The sequence below is a fragment of the Tribolium castaneum genome, chromosome 4, assembly GCF_031307605.1.
Source record: "Tribolium castaneum strain GA2 chromosome 4, icTriCast1.1, whole genome shotgun sequence".
Classification (NCBI taxonomy): Eukaryota; Metazoa; Arthropoda; class Insecta; order Coleoptera; family Tenebrionidae; genus Tribolium; species Tribolium castaneum.
Genome location: NC_087397.1, coordinates 9,854,101 through 9,870,692, shown reverse-complemented (window position 1 = coordinate 9,870,692; position 16,592 = coordinate 9,854,101). Strand labels below are relative to the sequence as shown.

At 31.7% G+C, this 16,592-nt stretch overlaps 1 protein-coding gene across 1 annotated transcript; it reads left to right on the top strand.

Annotated features, from left to right (window-relative positions):
* The first annotated feature begins 1,010 nt into the window (after positions 1-1,010).
* On the top strand, positions 1,011-15,391 carry LOC660026 (tachykinin-like peptides receptor 86C). Its single transcript, NM_001293582.1, has 10 exons — positions 1,011-1,047; positions 3,200-3,392; positions 3,437-3,548; positions 6,853-6,954; positions 9,826-9,960; positions 10,011-10,088; positions 12,685-12,835; positions 14,665-14,861; positions 14,944-15,056; positions 15,203-15,391. Exons 1-10 carry the CDS (start codon positions 1,021-1,023, stop codon positions 15,382-15,384), a joined length of 1,290 nt encoding a protein of 429 aa, NP_001280511.1. The 5' UTR covers positions 1,011-1,020; the 3' UTR covers positions 15,385-15,391.
* Positions 15,392-16,592: the final 1,201 nt, after the last annotated feature.

Sequence of the window (16,592 nt, the reverse complement as noted above, 5' to 3'; positions counted from 1 at the left end):
TAAAATCAGTTCTTGTCTTGTATTTTACGAAACATTTCAAAATTATGAAAACATCATACAACGATATAGGATTTCAAAGCGAATTCTGCATTATTCCAATAATTCAGCAATCGATAAAGTGTTTTAAAAAAATGTTGAAAACATTTGCAAATAAATTTATGGAGCCTAGACACTCCGTCTAAATTTATCTTGGTCCTGGAAAGTTTGGACAGATCGCAACTTTTCAAAGTAATAAATTTCGGCCCAATTTGTAGTTGTGTCACGAAAAATGCACACAGATGTTGTGTTTTCTAATTTTTTAATAATTTCCGTCACTCCGAGCTAAGTAGATTTCCTCGAGGAAATGAAATCAAAGTCAATTGTGTGAAGTTGCGAAGCAAATAATTCTGACACAGTGAAAGGTGGCCTTTGTACGGATCTTTTGCACCCTTTTCAGTTCTAATAAAATTGCATTGTGTGGTAGTCACACTGTGGAAGCTGTTATGTTCTAGTTTTACATTCTTCTTTCATCTGTCTCTCTAAATAAAATAAAAACCCCTAACGAAATCACCCTCATTTATTTCGTCTTACGTCTAAAATATAAATCAAAGACATTTCCCTCGAAACTTTTAACTCGATTATTTACGTCGTTATTCAATGTCAATTTAGATCACCGTGTCACTGCGAATACTTCAAGTTCATATTTATGTATGAGGTGAAAATTGCCTTCCTTTAATTAGGAAAAAAGCCTCAAAAAAACACACTGAAAAATTGTGCTTTTTTCATGAATGGGAGTCCTTTCAGGCATGCGCTTCCCCCAAGTCCTGTAAATTTCGCGCCAGTTGCCATAATTTGGCCAAAGGATAAGGTCGTAAAGCAAGTTACAAGAACTCGCGGACAATTGTTGCTCGCGATTCAGACTCAAGTTATTTCCGTTACTAAACGTGAACGTGTGTTTCAAGTTTAATTGGTGATAAGTGTATTACAATGCCTCAAGTGGAGGATAATTCCGGAGTAATCTTTGTCGCTTAAAAGTTAGAAATGAGTACAACTGAAAGTTGGAAAGAGGTAAGTAAGCCTGTAATTAAATACGCCTGAAACTAAGATACATAATTTTTAAGAAGCTTGAGTTTCATGCAGAGTCTCCTTGAATTTTCCTTTCATGACATTTCATGGCTTCTAATGAGATTCTTGGAAAATATTTGAGACTGAAAAGCTGAAAAATTATTGTAGACGACGTTGTTATTTGAAAACAAGAAATATTAGGATGCGACTGGAATTTTAATAAATTTTTAAAGACACTTCAACTTTAAGTTTATTGCCAGTGTAGTCCTAAAACTAGAAAGTATGATAATAAAAGAATAATCGACCGGAAAATAGGAAAGTTTGGCTGATGGGAGCTTGAATAGGCAAATTTCACTGCTTTTTAGAAAAACATAAATAAGCTTCCACAGTCCTATAATTTGTTGGATTATAACAACACAGTAATCAGACTTTAATGATTGAGTAGCTTTTCGAAACACTGCTGTGTACTCTTTGAAGCATACACATGGCAAAAATAATTAAACCAACGGCCAAAAAAAGATTTCGGATCGACAAACAAATAAGCCAAAGCGCAACCGAAAAAAATTCATAAATAACGAAACTTCTTCTTCTTCTGCTTCTTTTCCATTCGAATAATTTTATATTTTATTTTTTGCATATGTTATTAGTATCATTACTAGATGCATTTTATTGTATTCTTGTTATAGCACAAAATAAATAAACTTTCATGTTATTTTATTAATTTTGCTCAAAGTTAATACTGTCCTTAATTTGTTATTTTCTGTCGTTACTTTGCACTTTCTTGCCATTATTTTGTACTATTCTATCGTTTATTACTATTTTTACTTTTACTATGAAATATGTGTATATCGTCAAAACTCTTTTCTCGTTGTGGAACACATAATTTTTCTAAGCCGTTCAATAAATTTTTGTCGTATAAAAAACAAAAGTGATAACTTTTATGACAAAATTCCACGGGTAAAAGTTTTACTTTTATGCCTAAACATTTTCCCATTTATCAATTTACAAATTTTTAACAATCTACCTCACACCATAAAATGAATAAAAATAAACGGTCGTTAAGGGAGGAATATTAAGAATACGTAACGAAATCGACAGTATTTCTAAGCTGACCTGAGGGTTGTGGAAATCGATGTTTTTTTGTGAAATACTAAAATGGAAAGTGCTTTAACATACTTTTGAAAAAGTGGCAAAGACTGGGGGAAGTGTATTTAAAAATTCTTTCTCAATCTTTATCAATTTATCTGAATAAATAACTCAGCTGAAATACTGACCTCACTACATTTGTCAAAAAAAAGTGTCACTTTTACTCCTAATAACATGATCTACTATTTCTGTCGAGTCAATAACCGCACTCGTTTAAAAATTGTTGATATTGAAACTTTATTTAAAATAATAACTAAATGTAATTTACCAGTGTTTTTTAATGCAGTATTGATTGGTATTTGAATATAAACACAAATGTTTGCTTTTGGGGTGATAATCGCCAAACTATTTGATTAACTGAAGTTGTGTAAAGGTTAATATGTAAATAGCTTGCAACTTTGTTAAGGAACAATTAAGGGAAATATTTAATTCAGTTTACTAGAACACAATTATTTTGGTTAAGCATTTCAAAAATTACAGTCCTTTGTTAGAAAAATGAAAATCACATTTTTAATTAATTTTCGAGCCGTAAAATTGACTAGACGTAGGCTAGAAGCTTAACTGATTCAGCAAACGCGAATAATCAATATCTCAAGCAAACAATTTAATTTGACATTCTTCGGGTTTTCAAAGATTAAAACAGAATCCTATTAGACGTAAGCACTTGCGTTGAAAGAATTTCGGCCGAAACGTTTGCTTTTTGTACACTTCGATAAATCAGCAATTTTAATCAAACCCAAACAATTCCAATAAATTAACGTCGAGATATGCTGTTTCTGGAGTATGATATAGCGCTAGCTGTGCTCCCATCTTTCCAGCTTATCGTCACATTAAATCAGATTTTACTGTAATAATACACTCCAAAGAGCGTTATTTCGTCGATAAATCTTCCCCTAAGTGATACTCTAGCACGCGATCAAATTCGAAATATTTTTTCAAAACGGTTCAGTTTAATTAACTAAATGAATTTTATAGTCCAGTAAAGCGGTCGGTTTTTCACTGATTGTAGGAAGAAGGTAACGGAAGCTTCCAAGGATTTGATTACGGGCTTCTCGTACCTATTTCCAGCCAAACCCCTGTTGTTGTCGACTCTGGGGAAAATTTCATGCCCATATGGGTGAAAGTGCTATGGACGGTGATTTTCATGGTCATGATTTTAATCGCAACGGGAGGAAATTGTATAGTCATTTGGATTGTCACCGGTAGGTTACAACTTTTTTAACACCTTTAACTTTCAACTTTGTAGCTCATCGCAGGATGAGGACAGTGACTAATTACTTCCTTGTTAATTTAAGTTTAGCCGACTTGCTTCTAACGACGTTCAATTGCATTTTTAATTTCTCCTACATGATTCAAAGGTAACACTTTTTACCTAATTAATAAGACGCGAAACTTGATATGATGCTAATGAAAGGGCCAATTTACACTCACGCTTTTGCTAAATCAATAAATATCATACTTAGTCGGGCTTTTAGAGTCGCTTCCTAATTACTCAAGCAATTAAAGTGGATTCAATTTATAAATTTTTCGAGAAAAATGAAATTATTAACTTATGAATGGTTTACGAGGGTGTAAACAAACCGCAGGGTTATAAATTCTAAGCATTATTGTGGATGTAAATTCCGCAGTTATGTGAGAATGTCGCCAGATGATAATTAACTATGTGTGGAAAAGGAAAGCTTAGTTTACTACTGAATAAATTATCCTGCGACTTTTATTAAAATTTCTCGAGTGCGATCGGCTTTAGTTGAATGTTTGCGAGTGACATTGATGGCCGAGGTTTGGGATAATAGGGGCGTAAGAATCGCACGACAAAAACACGTTAGCACTCAAACTATAATCGTGCTATTTACTCGACAGTGGCGGCTTGTGAATACGTACCAAAAAAACGAATAGAAAAATTGATGCAAAAGTTTTGCTCTTTTTTAATATTTAACGACCATTCCAGGAATAAAGCAACCTGACACCGAAATTTTCAAAGTAATTCTAGCACGTAAAGTTTCTTTCGAAATACACGATTCGGTTTATATTTAATGTATTTTGAGACAAAAGGGTTATTTTGTTATGGATTCAAAAATTAGAGAGGATAATCATTTAAATTGAAGTAATTCATTGGGATCTAAAATTTACAAACATTGCCTTGTAGGCGATAACATAATAATTTTGGCAGCTGTTGAATAATTTTTGAAGAATATTTTTCTAGATTCTGGTAGTTTATAAAATGAAAATGAGTAAGTAAATTAATTAGTAATATTACTATTTTTATCTTCGTAAATTTGGCTGTCCCGTCCGTTATTGCAAACATATGAACGTTGCTCTTATTTCAACAAGTTCTTTTCAAAATTTTCTGCGGTTAGAAATAAGCGGGATAATCGCTTCGAAAGAAATAAATCGTGATATTACAACCGCCTTTCATCACAAGATCCTCTTATCACTGAACCCTCTCAAATATTAGAAACCTGACAGGTATTTGAACATTTTTCACACAAATTTCCCAAAATCAAAAATTAGCTACTTTTTCGACTAATTTCTGTTCCCAACTTTGTCTTCAACTTTGCGTAAACATATGAGAAATTTTGATTAGCTATGACAGTGTCTCTTAAAGGCCAAAAACCATTTAATCTTAATATTGGACCAAATAATGTTTGATAGGCGGTTATGACGTCATAATTCCAACTTTAAATGAAAATAACTTAAGTTAGAGAGCACATACACAGAAACGGTTTTCACTATTGTAATAAGCGGTTTCAATACTTTTAATACATTTAAGATAAAGTTGTTTTTTAAGTTGGCTATGTCTTTAAATTTCTCTCATTTCTAAACGAAATTTATTTTGTAAAATCGTCAGTTATCTTAATTAACAAAATTAAGGTTTTATTAGCCTTTCTGAAAGAAAATTCAATAAAAAAGACTCATCGAATCGTCTCATTAAGACATGAAACTTCTAGGACGCATTTTAGGAAAATATTTTCAATTATACAGTGTCCTAAAAAAAGTTTGACGTATGACGTATGTGCTCATTAGAATATCCTTTTAGCCACTTACATAACTCTATTTTTTTTCAAATAGATTGAAGAATTAGTGTTAAAAAAATAAAACCAAACAAAATTCGTCTTACACCTTTATTTAGCTTATTTCAAATCGGAACCTCTGTTTCTTTTTACAACATTTGATACGGAATTAGAAAACAAACATTTTTTTATACAATCCTAACGTAAATTTTAACGCATTTGGACAAATTTAATAAATTAATGTCGAAAATAGCTGTAACCCTGATTATTGTTATATCATTCGATGCGGAATTAAAAAAGAAGTTAAAATTAAAATTAAAAAATAATTCTATTGAAATTCCTAAGACATTCGGAGTTATTTATCAAAAACATTAACCATGTTTGACATTTAGTCATTAGTCATTTGTCGTTAACAGAACGAGTTTTTAACAAAGAACTTCGAAAGTATTAGGATCTACATTGGGGTTGTAATAAGAAAACCATCTTTGTTTTCAAATTCCGCATAAAATTATGTAAAAATAAACAGGGGTTCTCATTTCAAATAACCAAAATAAAAAACTCCAAAATTTAAAAAGTTTTGTGGTAAATTATGAACAACATGTAGTAATTCAGAATAATTAATCTAATTAATATATTTGTTAGACCTGGTTCAACACACGTACCTAGTCATAATGTTATCAAAAAACACTGTTTATATTTTTTATCAATTGTTAAAACTAATGGTGTAAAATCTATTTTTTTAACTGAACTACAGAAGACGGGAACTTGGATGGTCCATCCTGTGTATCTAATAAACTTACTTATTTTGCGATTAGTAATAAGACACAAACTTTCCAACGAGTGAGTTACTATTACAAATAAAGTTAACTTTGAGACACAATAAAGGCTGAAAGAAATTCTACTCGGTCATATTCTGATGTATTTTTTGTTAGTTTGTTAAAATTAAATATTATTTTTAATCGGCTTCTGTAAATTTTACTAGCGCATTTCACTAGCGAGCCGCCACTGCTCTAAAGTAGATTTAATTAGGTTCATAAACATTCCGAAGGAAAACCATCAAAAGGGTCATTAAATTTGATGAAATCAAGTTCATCTAATTGCCTAGGAAGCAATTGAATCTCCGTTAAATCGTTTATAGAACTTTTCCAAACTTTGGATCAGAAGCACAGCTGTGGGATATTTACGTAATGTCCTTTTGTTTGTCCTAGCCGTGTCACCGACAAAAAATCCATTTCACTTTATGATTTTGAAAGCTCTCCACCTGAAATATCCGACACGACTAAAACGTCTTATTTTCGATTTGTTCAGTTTCCTGAAATTGAAACTCTTTCAAATTCTATCATGAAATGTAGCAGTCTCACTCGATTAAGCTGGCACTTCCCTCAACTATAAATATTTTAAGGAAAAAAGCTTCGTGTTTTCCGCAGCAGTGATCAAAATTTTCGTCTAGATAAAGTGTACTATTATAATAATGTCAAGCGGCTCATTTCCAGAGTTCGAGAAGAATAATAAGCTTTTTGTGGTGATGTGTACAGAGAAAATTGCTTTATAAGGACAGCTTTAATTAAAATTCTTTCTCTAATTGCCTCCATATTTATATGAGTGGAAAAAGTCGCACTTGAGCTTTTTAATTAACAATTTTGTTTTATAGAGATTGGCCGTTTGGAAGTCTTTATTGCATTATTAGCAACTTTATTGCAAACGCTACGGTAGCAGCCAGCGTGTTTACCCTGACTGGAATTTCCTGCGACAGGTTTGTACTTTTTAATTGCTATTTTCCGTGCTCGAAACAACATTACGTTCGGACAACGTCCACAATACTTTAATGAAATCCGCCATTCAAGTCCAAGAACTCGGCAAATCCACTCATAACAGTAAAAACTTTACTGATATCTGAGCGATTTTTTCGGTTAGGGAAAAGCATTCCTGACACAAAACTCGAACGTCGAGTGAAGTGCGTCGTTTGTAACAGCGCCTACGCCATTTTCATAAAACATAACTTAATCCAGGGACTGAAAAGTGTTTGGAAATTGTGATTAGATTACGACGGCATAAACGCTTGCCCACAAAACGTCAATTAAGAGCCTTCGCATTAATATTTAAAAAATGGTAATAACTAACTAAATATTTATAAGTGTAAACGCAACAATCGCATTTATTAAGCGCGATATTGAGCCAAATGTAATTATTTCAGCACGGCTTCACCGCTTGTGTTTTTCAAATTAGAAAATAATGAAACACAACTGCAACAATCAAAGCAGATTTTTGCGTCCAATACTTTATAAAACTGCGACAAATTCACTTCAAAGAGAAATATAAAAGTTTTAATATCACATAATATGAGAGGTCAATTCTCAAATTTGCATTTTTTTTCTATATCGAAAATTTAAGTTGGCTCCAATAATATATTACTTCTAAACCATACAAACTCCTAAATTACTAATTAAAAAATGTTCAATTAAACACAACGTCAGACCTGACCTGACAGTTTAGTTTTCTATATTTTCTAAAATTAAATTATGTTTTACTGTTAAAAGCGTTCTGTAAAGCAGTCAAACATAAAAAAATCTTGTTTGTAATTGGCTTTGAACATTTGGCTGCAGTTTTAGAGATCCGTGTTATTTGAGTTGATTTATAAATAATGTCTTTCGTTTAATTCTAAACAAACTGCATAATGTCCAAATTGCAATCTCCAAAAATTTTTCAAAAAAAAAACTTTTTACGTTTAATTTGATAAACTTTCACTTGATGTTATGTTTACGAGAATTTTTTCTCGTTTCCTGAAACCCAGAGATTGCCTTGTCTTTTGATTTCTTTGGAACTAGATTCCTCTCATTCAAAAAATTTTTTTTCAAAAAAATCTTTATCTGTCTCTTTGAGACCTACTTAAACATTCCAGAACCAGAAACACAATTTTACCAAGAAAAGCCATCTGACTATATCAACAAATGATTAAAAATAAGCAAACTTTGTTTGATAAAACTCAACTTGTTATTAGCAAAGCTCTATCTCTTTTCGTAAATCAATTTTAAAGATCGGTATTAGTAGATAAGCTGTGCCGATTCAGATTCACTTCGTCTGCGCATGCGCCATTTCACGGATTCCCCGTTGCAAAATATGGGAAGTCCCTGTGTGGAAGCTATTTTAGATTATGACGTCATGGCTTGGGCATGCGTTACTTTGGGGAATCCCACATTAAAAATTATGTGAATCCCCAATGTCAGTGTTACTTTTCGATCATGACGTCAGGATAGAAATACCACGGGATTCCCACGATTTGCACAGGGGATTCCCTAAAATGGCACATGCGCAGACGAAGTGAATCACTTTTTACTTTTAATTTCATAAACTTTCTCTTAATGATATGTTTACGAGAATTTTTTCTTGTTTTCCGAAATCTCGAGATTGTCCCTTAAAATTTTCTTTAGAATTAGACCTCTTTCATACATAGAAAACTTTACAAAAAGAGTTTTTTTTTTCTCTTTGACACCTACTTAATCACTGCCGATATTGTTCTTGATTGGTATTGTTTATTAATAAAGCATTAATGAATAACACGACAAAATTATAATAATTACGTTAAAGACAACACAAATGTAAAAGCCAAAAGGTAATTTTACTTTATATTTTTTTAAACCAAGAGTTGTTCCTTAAAATTGAGGTTTTTTGTCAGGATCTGAAGTTCCTTCTTTATTTCCAATAAAACACGGTATGTCTATAATTTGAAGGAAAACTCCAAACGCGAAGTGACTGAAAGCAATAACTTTGTTCCATGCCATTTTTACCAACTCCCAATTATAAAACCCTTCAATCGTTCGTTTCACGACCGTGTCTATTCTGTTCGGTTATGTATGAATCAAAATAATGGGAAAATAATGTAAAATTAAATTAAATTTTGTTAAACTTTGGGAAAATGGCTTTAATGTATTCAAATCGAGGTAGGTAAATATAATTATTGTTTCGCGACACCTCCGCAAATTTCGCCGCCTAAAAATATGCCAATTAAATTTAATCCGAGTTATATTCAGTATCAATCCAACGGCATAAAAAATTAATTAATTTAATGATGAGAATTAGCCCGGCGCATCCACCATTTCCAAACCGTCCCAAATCGCCAACTTTTATTGCGACGTTCTGTTATTCCGGCAAAAACCATAATTGATGTAAATACATTTGCATCAGAGAATTAATTAAAAGTTTCGTGTCATGCAAATGTAACCATTTACTTTTCATTCTCTTTGAAAGCCCCCGCACACGAAAAATTACAAAGCGATAAAAGTTTCATTGAATTAGAAACGAATTAATTAATCGTATTCATAACGCAACCGTATTCCCGACACATTTTCATCCTTCAATCTAATTTAGTAACAACTAAGCACTCGTCCGAATTCACAGCATGTATGTCTTCGTTGGCATTCAGCCTTTAAACTGATGTATATGTTTTTCATCTTGATGGATATTCGAAACAATAGCCCAATTAAAACCAAATTTTCGTCTCCTAGCCTCTGTATTGTTTGTAATTAATTAATTAGTACTGTAATTGGACTCGTGCGACTACCGTTTCCATCCACACAGACTTGTAATAACCACACTTGTGCATCTGATACTTCACACAATTTTGCAGATACTTAGCAATCGTCCATCCTCTTCAGCCACGAATGTCCAAACGGGCCTCACTTATCACCATTACGTTTATTTGGCTGGCCAGCATGACAGTGGCCTTCCCCTGTCTCCTGTACTCAACCACAATCACAAATAAGTGAGTTTTAATCACTCGGAGTGGAGCTCATTAATAATTTACACTTGCAGGTATAAAGGGGTGGAAAGAACAGGCTGCATCCTCATTTGGCCAGACGGTAAAGTCGTCGGCTCCCATTTCGACTTTGCGTGAGTAAAATCAATCTTTGTAATTCGATTTAAGTGTTTTTGTGCAAATCACCGTCTTTTGTACGGGCCTGAGTTGCGATGAATGAAAAAATGCAAATACTCGCACAAAGGAGGGTATTATGGTTTATGATGATAGAGTGTGCTTGAAAAATACTCGAGGGACGAAATCGATGAAATTATGGCCATTGAATGCACAACATAATGCGGAGCCCCAATTAGAAATAATTTGTTTTGAAAATCACTAAAAATTGGCTCTTGACTACGGAGGACTAAAGCATAGGAGACGAAACGAGATACAAAATAGCAGGATAGTACAGCAAAGTAAAAATGAGGGCGCTTTGAGAGCGTCAAATCGTTTTAATAACTGTTTAAATTAGTAGTTATAAATTATTCATGCACTTCAAAAAAATAATAGCCAATGTAATTTATAGTTTCAATGAGAGATCTAATCATTATTAACTATTTTTCATTTTTATCAATCTTATTTAAAAAAAATAATAATTTGATAAAAAGCGACGCTTGATTAATTTTGTTTGCTATGTGTTAACCGTTACACAAATATAACCCGTTTTTTCGAGAATGGGGACGTTTTATTTGTACAGTCACCCAAAATAAAAATGACGCGTCCATAAACAAACGCCCACCGTGCATTTTTGAATCAGGTTCTCAGTTATCTTACAAAATTTAATCAAAAAAAAGTTGAAAATTCACAAATCCACGCCTCAAAATTACAAAGTTACCTTCACTTGTTTTTGGGCTTACCTTTTTCAAGGTTTAAATAAACCGAGCTGAAAAACCTTAAAAACTGAAACTCAAGAAAAACGATTTTTCAGTTCTTATTTTTTTTTTGATACAGTAACATTGTTTCGTAAAAATTATCAAAAATAAGGCAAAAGATCGTAGAATAATTAAACTAATGTTCAATTTGATTCATTAATTCCAAATACAATCCTAAATAAAATGAAATGTTTTGCAGTATTTGTTTATTACACGGCAAATTTTAATCTCACATTAAAACTCACTTTGCATCTACCGAATGATTTTTCCCTAATAAAAGCTTTCGTTTTTATTTTTATTGATTGTTAATTGAATTTGCAAAAAAACTAAAAAAAAATTTCTTTGACCTTTTTATTAAACTGAAAAGAGAAATTAGACCAAGAATATTTTTCCCTAACTTTTTGGAACGTTGATGAGACAGAAAGCTAATTACTTCCAGAATGAATTGCATTAAATAAACCGAGCTAAAAAAGTACCTAATTGGGTCAAAACTAAAAAATAACATTTCTCAATTTTTACCATTTAATAGCACGTTTTTAAGACAAAAACGTAATAATTTTGCAAAAATTGACAGAAGAAAGAAAATGAAACAAGCATCCGTCTTTTGCTGTGTTTGTTGGTCATACGACAAATTGTTAATCAACTGAAGTTGCAAAACACATATGTATTTTTTCAAAATGCCCAAATGTTGCTCCGAATTTGAAAATAATTGTTTTGTTTGTCGTTTGTGCCAACCAATTCGAAAAAAAAACTCAATCATTTCAAAGAATGATAAACGAAATGTCGAAGTTCTCTCAAAACTATAGGTTACGCGTCATTTACATTTTGGGTGACTGTACGTCGTTGATATCTGTACTCTAGATGCAAATTCTTAAGCAAAATATTTATTTTTTCAAAATGCCGAAACATTGCTCCGAATTTAAAAATAATTGTTTTATTTGTCGTTTGTGCCAACCAACAAATTCCAAAAAAAACCTCAATCATTTCAAAGAATGATAAACGAAATGTCGAACTTCTCTTAAAACTATAGGTTACGGGTCATTTTCATTTTGGGTGACTGTACGTCGTCGATATCCGTACTCTAGACGCAAATTCTTAAGCAAAATAAACCTTGATTATAAATTAATCAAATACACAATTACGTTTTAGTGAGCTGATTTATGAAAATAGTCTCTAAGAAGAAACAGACTTTGAAGTCTGAGTCTCTTCGCAAGTTTTGCACGTTTTACTCGCATCAATTTTGATTGTAGGTTGTACAGTTCGTTGAGCAATCACAAGTAAACTAGGCTTAGTTTTAACCGGAAATTGTGAAGCCACCAAAATCGATTAACGCACGATTCTTTGTTCCCGTTGTTTAATTATTTAGTTACAACTGAAATAAATGTATGTATATCACGATATTCCCATATGTGTCAGCCTCAGGATACGCTGCCGGAATTACCTACCTGTCCCGATTTATCATCCTGCGATAGCAGGATATTTAACACTTTGAAAGGATGCGTGATTTATGTCCCGTGGTCAATAGTAATTGATTTATTAAATTTTTTGCGTAACACGACACAGTTTACAACAAGAAATAATTAAATTAAGCTGAAGCTTCCATGTTTTTATAGATTTATTGTCCTTTAATAACAGCAAGTTTGCGTTTGTCCTCGATGAAATTTATTGGCACGCAATAAAACCAAAAATCCCGAGTTGAGGAAGTAGAAAACACGAGTTTGTTTCTCCAATTAAATCCGATCCAGTTCATGCTCATTCATGAAAGTTGCGAGTTCGTAATGGGGCGGAATTTCATTTAACACATTCCTGACTATTTCAGGTACCAGATGTTTTTTCTAATAATAACTTACGTAATCCCCGTCACATTGATGTCTTTTTCCTACACCATTATGGGGAAGGAGCTTTGGGGCTCGCGCTCCATTGGGGAGATGACACAAAGACAGATCGACTCGATTCGGTCGAAAAGAAAGGTGAGTAAATCCCAGTTACATAAACATGCGTCCAATTTAAAACAATCCGATTAAAATTTGCGCTAATCACAGCTAACGAGGCAAAGTCGCCGAAAACGACTTTTTTAATTAATTTGTTGCGATAGGTCTCATGAAAATTTAATCATGTTTTCAAGACTTTTCCTCCAAACGCTTGTTTGTGTATTCTAATGAACGGAATTATTCTATTACGTATAGGTAGAGCCGGGTTCAAAATACTCCCAGAATCTCATCTTGTAAAATTTGAATATAACCAATAATAAAATTCTCTAAAACTTCACATTTTTACAATGTAACTTGGAAAAAGTTTTAGTAGGATATTTGTTACGCTTGGTGAATAGATAGAGTTCTTTATGCGACAGAAAAAGTTATAATCCGTCAGACAAACGACTTTGTAATGTTTATTTTTTAAATGTACCATCAGGAAGTTGCAAATTAGTTAATTACGGGAATAATGTGTAGGCGGAAAAGCGGCTCATAATGAAACACAAAAGAAGTGCATTTCAGTGTTAATTTACCATCTCTTCAAACAGAAAAATTTAATTTATTTCATAAAAGTGTGCAATCTCAACTATTCATATTAATTAGTTAATATACAGGGTGAGTCATTGATATGGGCAAGCGAAATAAGTCAAAGGGCACTGCACATGAGAGGCCAAAATGAAGTATTATTAAGTATCTCATTTTACTACGTCTTTTTTACCACCTAAGTTTCTTCCCAAAAGTTCATAGTTTTAGAAGTTAATTCGGTTTTTCTGAAAAATGCATACAAAATCTCTTGAATATTAACCTAGCGTGTCATGAAAAACAATAAATACTGACATAACAACGTGAAAGAGGCACTTTTTGTACATCATGTTTTGATCTTCTTGTTAAAATAAACTTTAATTTTTATAAAAAATTATTAAATAAAAATGAAAAAACTTTGAAAGTTGGTACAAAGGAAATAAAAAAATATGTACTGTGGTATAAAAATCAATAGCGATCACATTTCACTTGCAAAAACTGATCAAAAAACGTCTTTTTGAGCAATACATTCGTAAATTCTTTTTTAAATTGAGTAATTTAATATTCACCGCTTCTAATGAAGCATGATCAATTTTACGGAAAGCCTCTCAATTTTTCCGATATATTTTTTTTAATAGAAACATACATCGTTTCCTGCATTTTTATTTAATATTTTTTTCCGCATTAAAGTTTGTATCTCTATGAGATCAGTATGCAACTTACACGAAAAATTCAAATCAAAACAATCAAAACGTGACATACAACAAATACCACTTTGAGGTTGTTTTGTCAGAAGTTATTGTTTTTTATGGCACGCTACGTTAATATTTAAGATATTTTCTATGCATTTTTCAATAAAAATCGAATTATCGCGCAAATTAACAACATTTAGGAAAAAACTTAAGAGGTAAAAAAGATGTAAACTGAAGCGCTTAGTTATAAAATAAATAAATAAAAAATCTAGTCACGGACTTTCAAAATATACCAAAATTAATGTGTTACAGCATTTTTTAATAATATGCCTGCAGACGCACAAAATTATAGAAAACTTCTGAATGGTTAAAATTGCAAAAACTACATGGACTTGTAAATATACAGGAGATGTCATTTCAAAAAACTATGTAATAGGCAGCACTGTAAAAATGGAACATCCTGTATAGGGCAAAATAATTTAAAAATCTGCACTTTGGCCGCTGAACGTTCAAAATTAACAACTGAAAACCCACATTAGGCGATAAATTGTGACGAGTGCATGGTTTTAATTACCCTTTTAGCAGTTAAATAGCATTTTTAATTAATTTTAGGTGGTGAAAATGTTCATATTCGTGGTTTTTATCTTTGCGATTTGCTGGCTCCCCTACCACGGCTATTTTCTGTATGTTTACTACGACACGGATATAATATTCAGTAAATATACTCAACACGTTTATCTGGCATTCTACTGGTTCGCAATGTCGAACGCTATGGTAAATCCATTGATATATTATTGGATGAATGCTAGGTATGTAAAAACTTGATTCAATAGAGTTTCATACGAAACATTTTATTGAAAGAAGATACAAGTTTTATCTCGCAATTTTCAGATTCCGTCAATACTTTAAAACAGCGATATGTGGCTGGAAGGAGTGTATTTTGCACAAAAAATGTCAAGGAGACGACTCGTCCCTTCACACAGAGTGTCGACAATCGCACTCGGGTAAAATAATTTTTAATAATTAAGTAGTAGAGAGATATAATCCGCGCTAATAGAGATTTTAGTCGGGCGCCTAATTATCAAAAATACCCGTCATTACCAGAGTTCATTTCGAGATTTGCATTTCAAATAAGACGCGACTTTTTCAGGTTTTTATAGGTCGAGGAAATCAAAACGAGAGGACAAACTAGGAGCAGATAGTCCCAACAACGTTGCTTCACCAACAACGAAAACCCACGAATTTAATGAAACTTTTAAAGCGAAAAATAACCAAAGATGGGTGCGATCGTCGTTTCGGAACGATAGTAAAAGGACGACTGTTAATTTATAGTTTTGAGGACTGTGGAAATGTGCTCAGGATAGTAAAAAGTGGTTGTAATTTATTAAATGTCTTATTTTATTTACTATGATTAATTGTTGTTGCATTGTTATGACATTGACTTGAATGTAAATTCTGTGATATTTGATAACAATAACAAAAATATTTTTTAAATAAAATTTAATGCCCTAGTTTAGACTTATTTTTGTTACAGAAAATAATCAAATTTTTACTTTAGGTTGCAAATTTCAAATGTATATTTTTGCGTATTTTGCAAAAAAATAAAGACATAAAGGAAATTACAGCCTGTTTTTTTCCACCCTTTTCAGTGTTTTTAATCCGATTATGAAACATAAGTACTGAAACTTAAATAAATACATAACATAATACAGAGTGATTTTTTTTTAAGTACACGTGGTGTATATTTTTTATTTATAGCTCAAATTACAAACTTAATAAAAAAAATTAATGATAATTAATATACACTATAAGCTGATTAATTTTTTTTGAAAATGAATGACAACATCACAACTCAAAAACGATGAATGACATCATAAATGCCATTATGATGTCAAAATATAGTATTTAAAAAAATGTAAATGGAAGATATTTGTTTTTCTTGTAAAAAATGTTGCCCATGTTTCTAACAAAAAAACTACAATATCCTTCAAATTTCTTAATTTTTTTTCAATTTTTTTTTCAATTCATATAGAAAAATAAAGGTTCCAATTATTTAAAATAAGAAAGTTAATTATAACCTAAAATATGTTATGTTCAAAAAATTTAAAAAATTAGCTTATACTACTTTGAAAACCATTTATTTCAATATTTTTATTTTTGAAATTTGCACAAAAATAAAAATTCTACAGCGTATACAGTTTTTTTAAAATGACCCTGTATAGTACTTTCTACATCAAAACATTACAGTTGATTTTTCATCAGAAATACTTATTAGTCAACAAAAAAGTACAAAAAGGTAACTTTAGAGCTGAGTATATTACCCAATTTTTTCCAAATAATATTTTTTCAATTAAAATTAAAGTCTTATGCAACCAACTTTACACGACTGCACAATTTGTGGAATTTTTTATTTTTTAAACCATTAGGATGACAATTCTATAAACATAACAGCATAAGAAAGTACCATATAGTGGACACTTTATGGTTCAAAATAGTACATAAAACAACATTAGGAGCGATTAAAAAAAAATTGATCACGT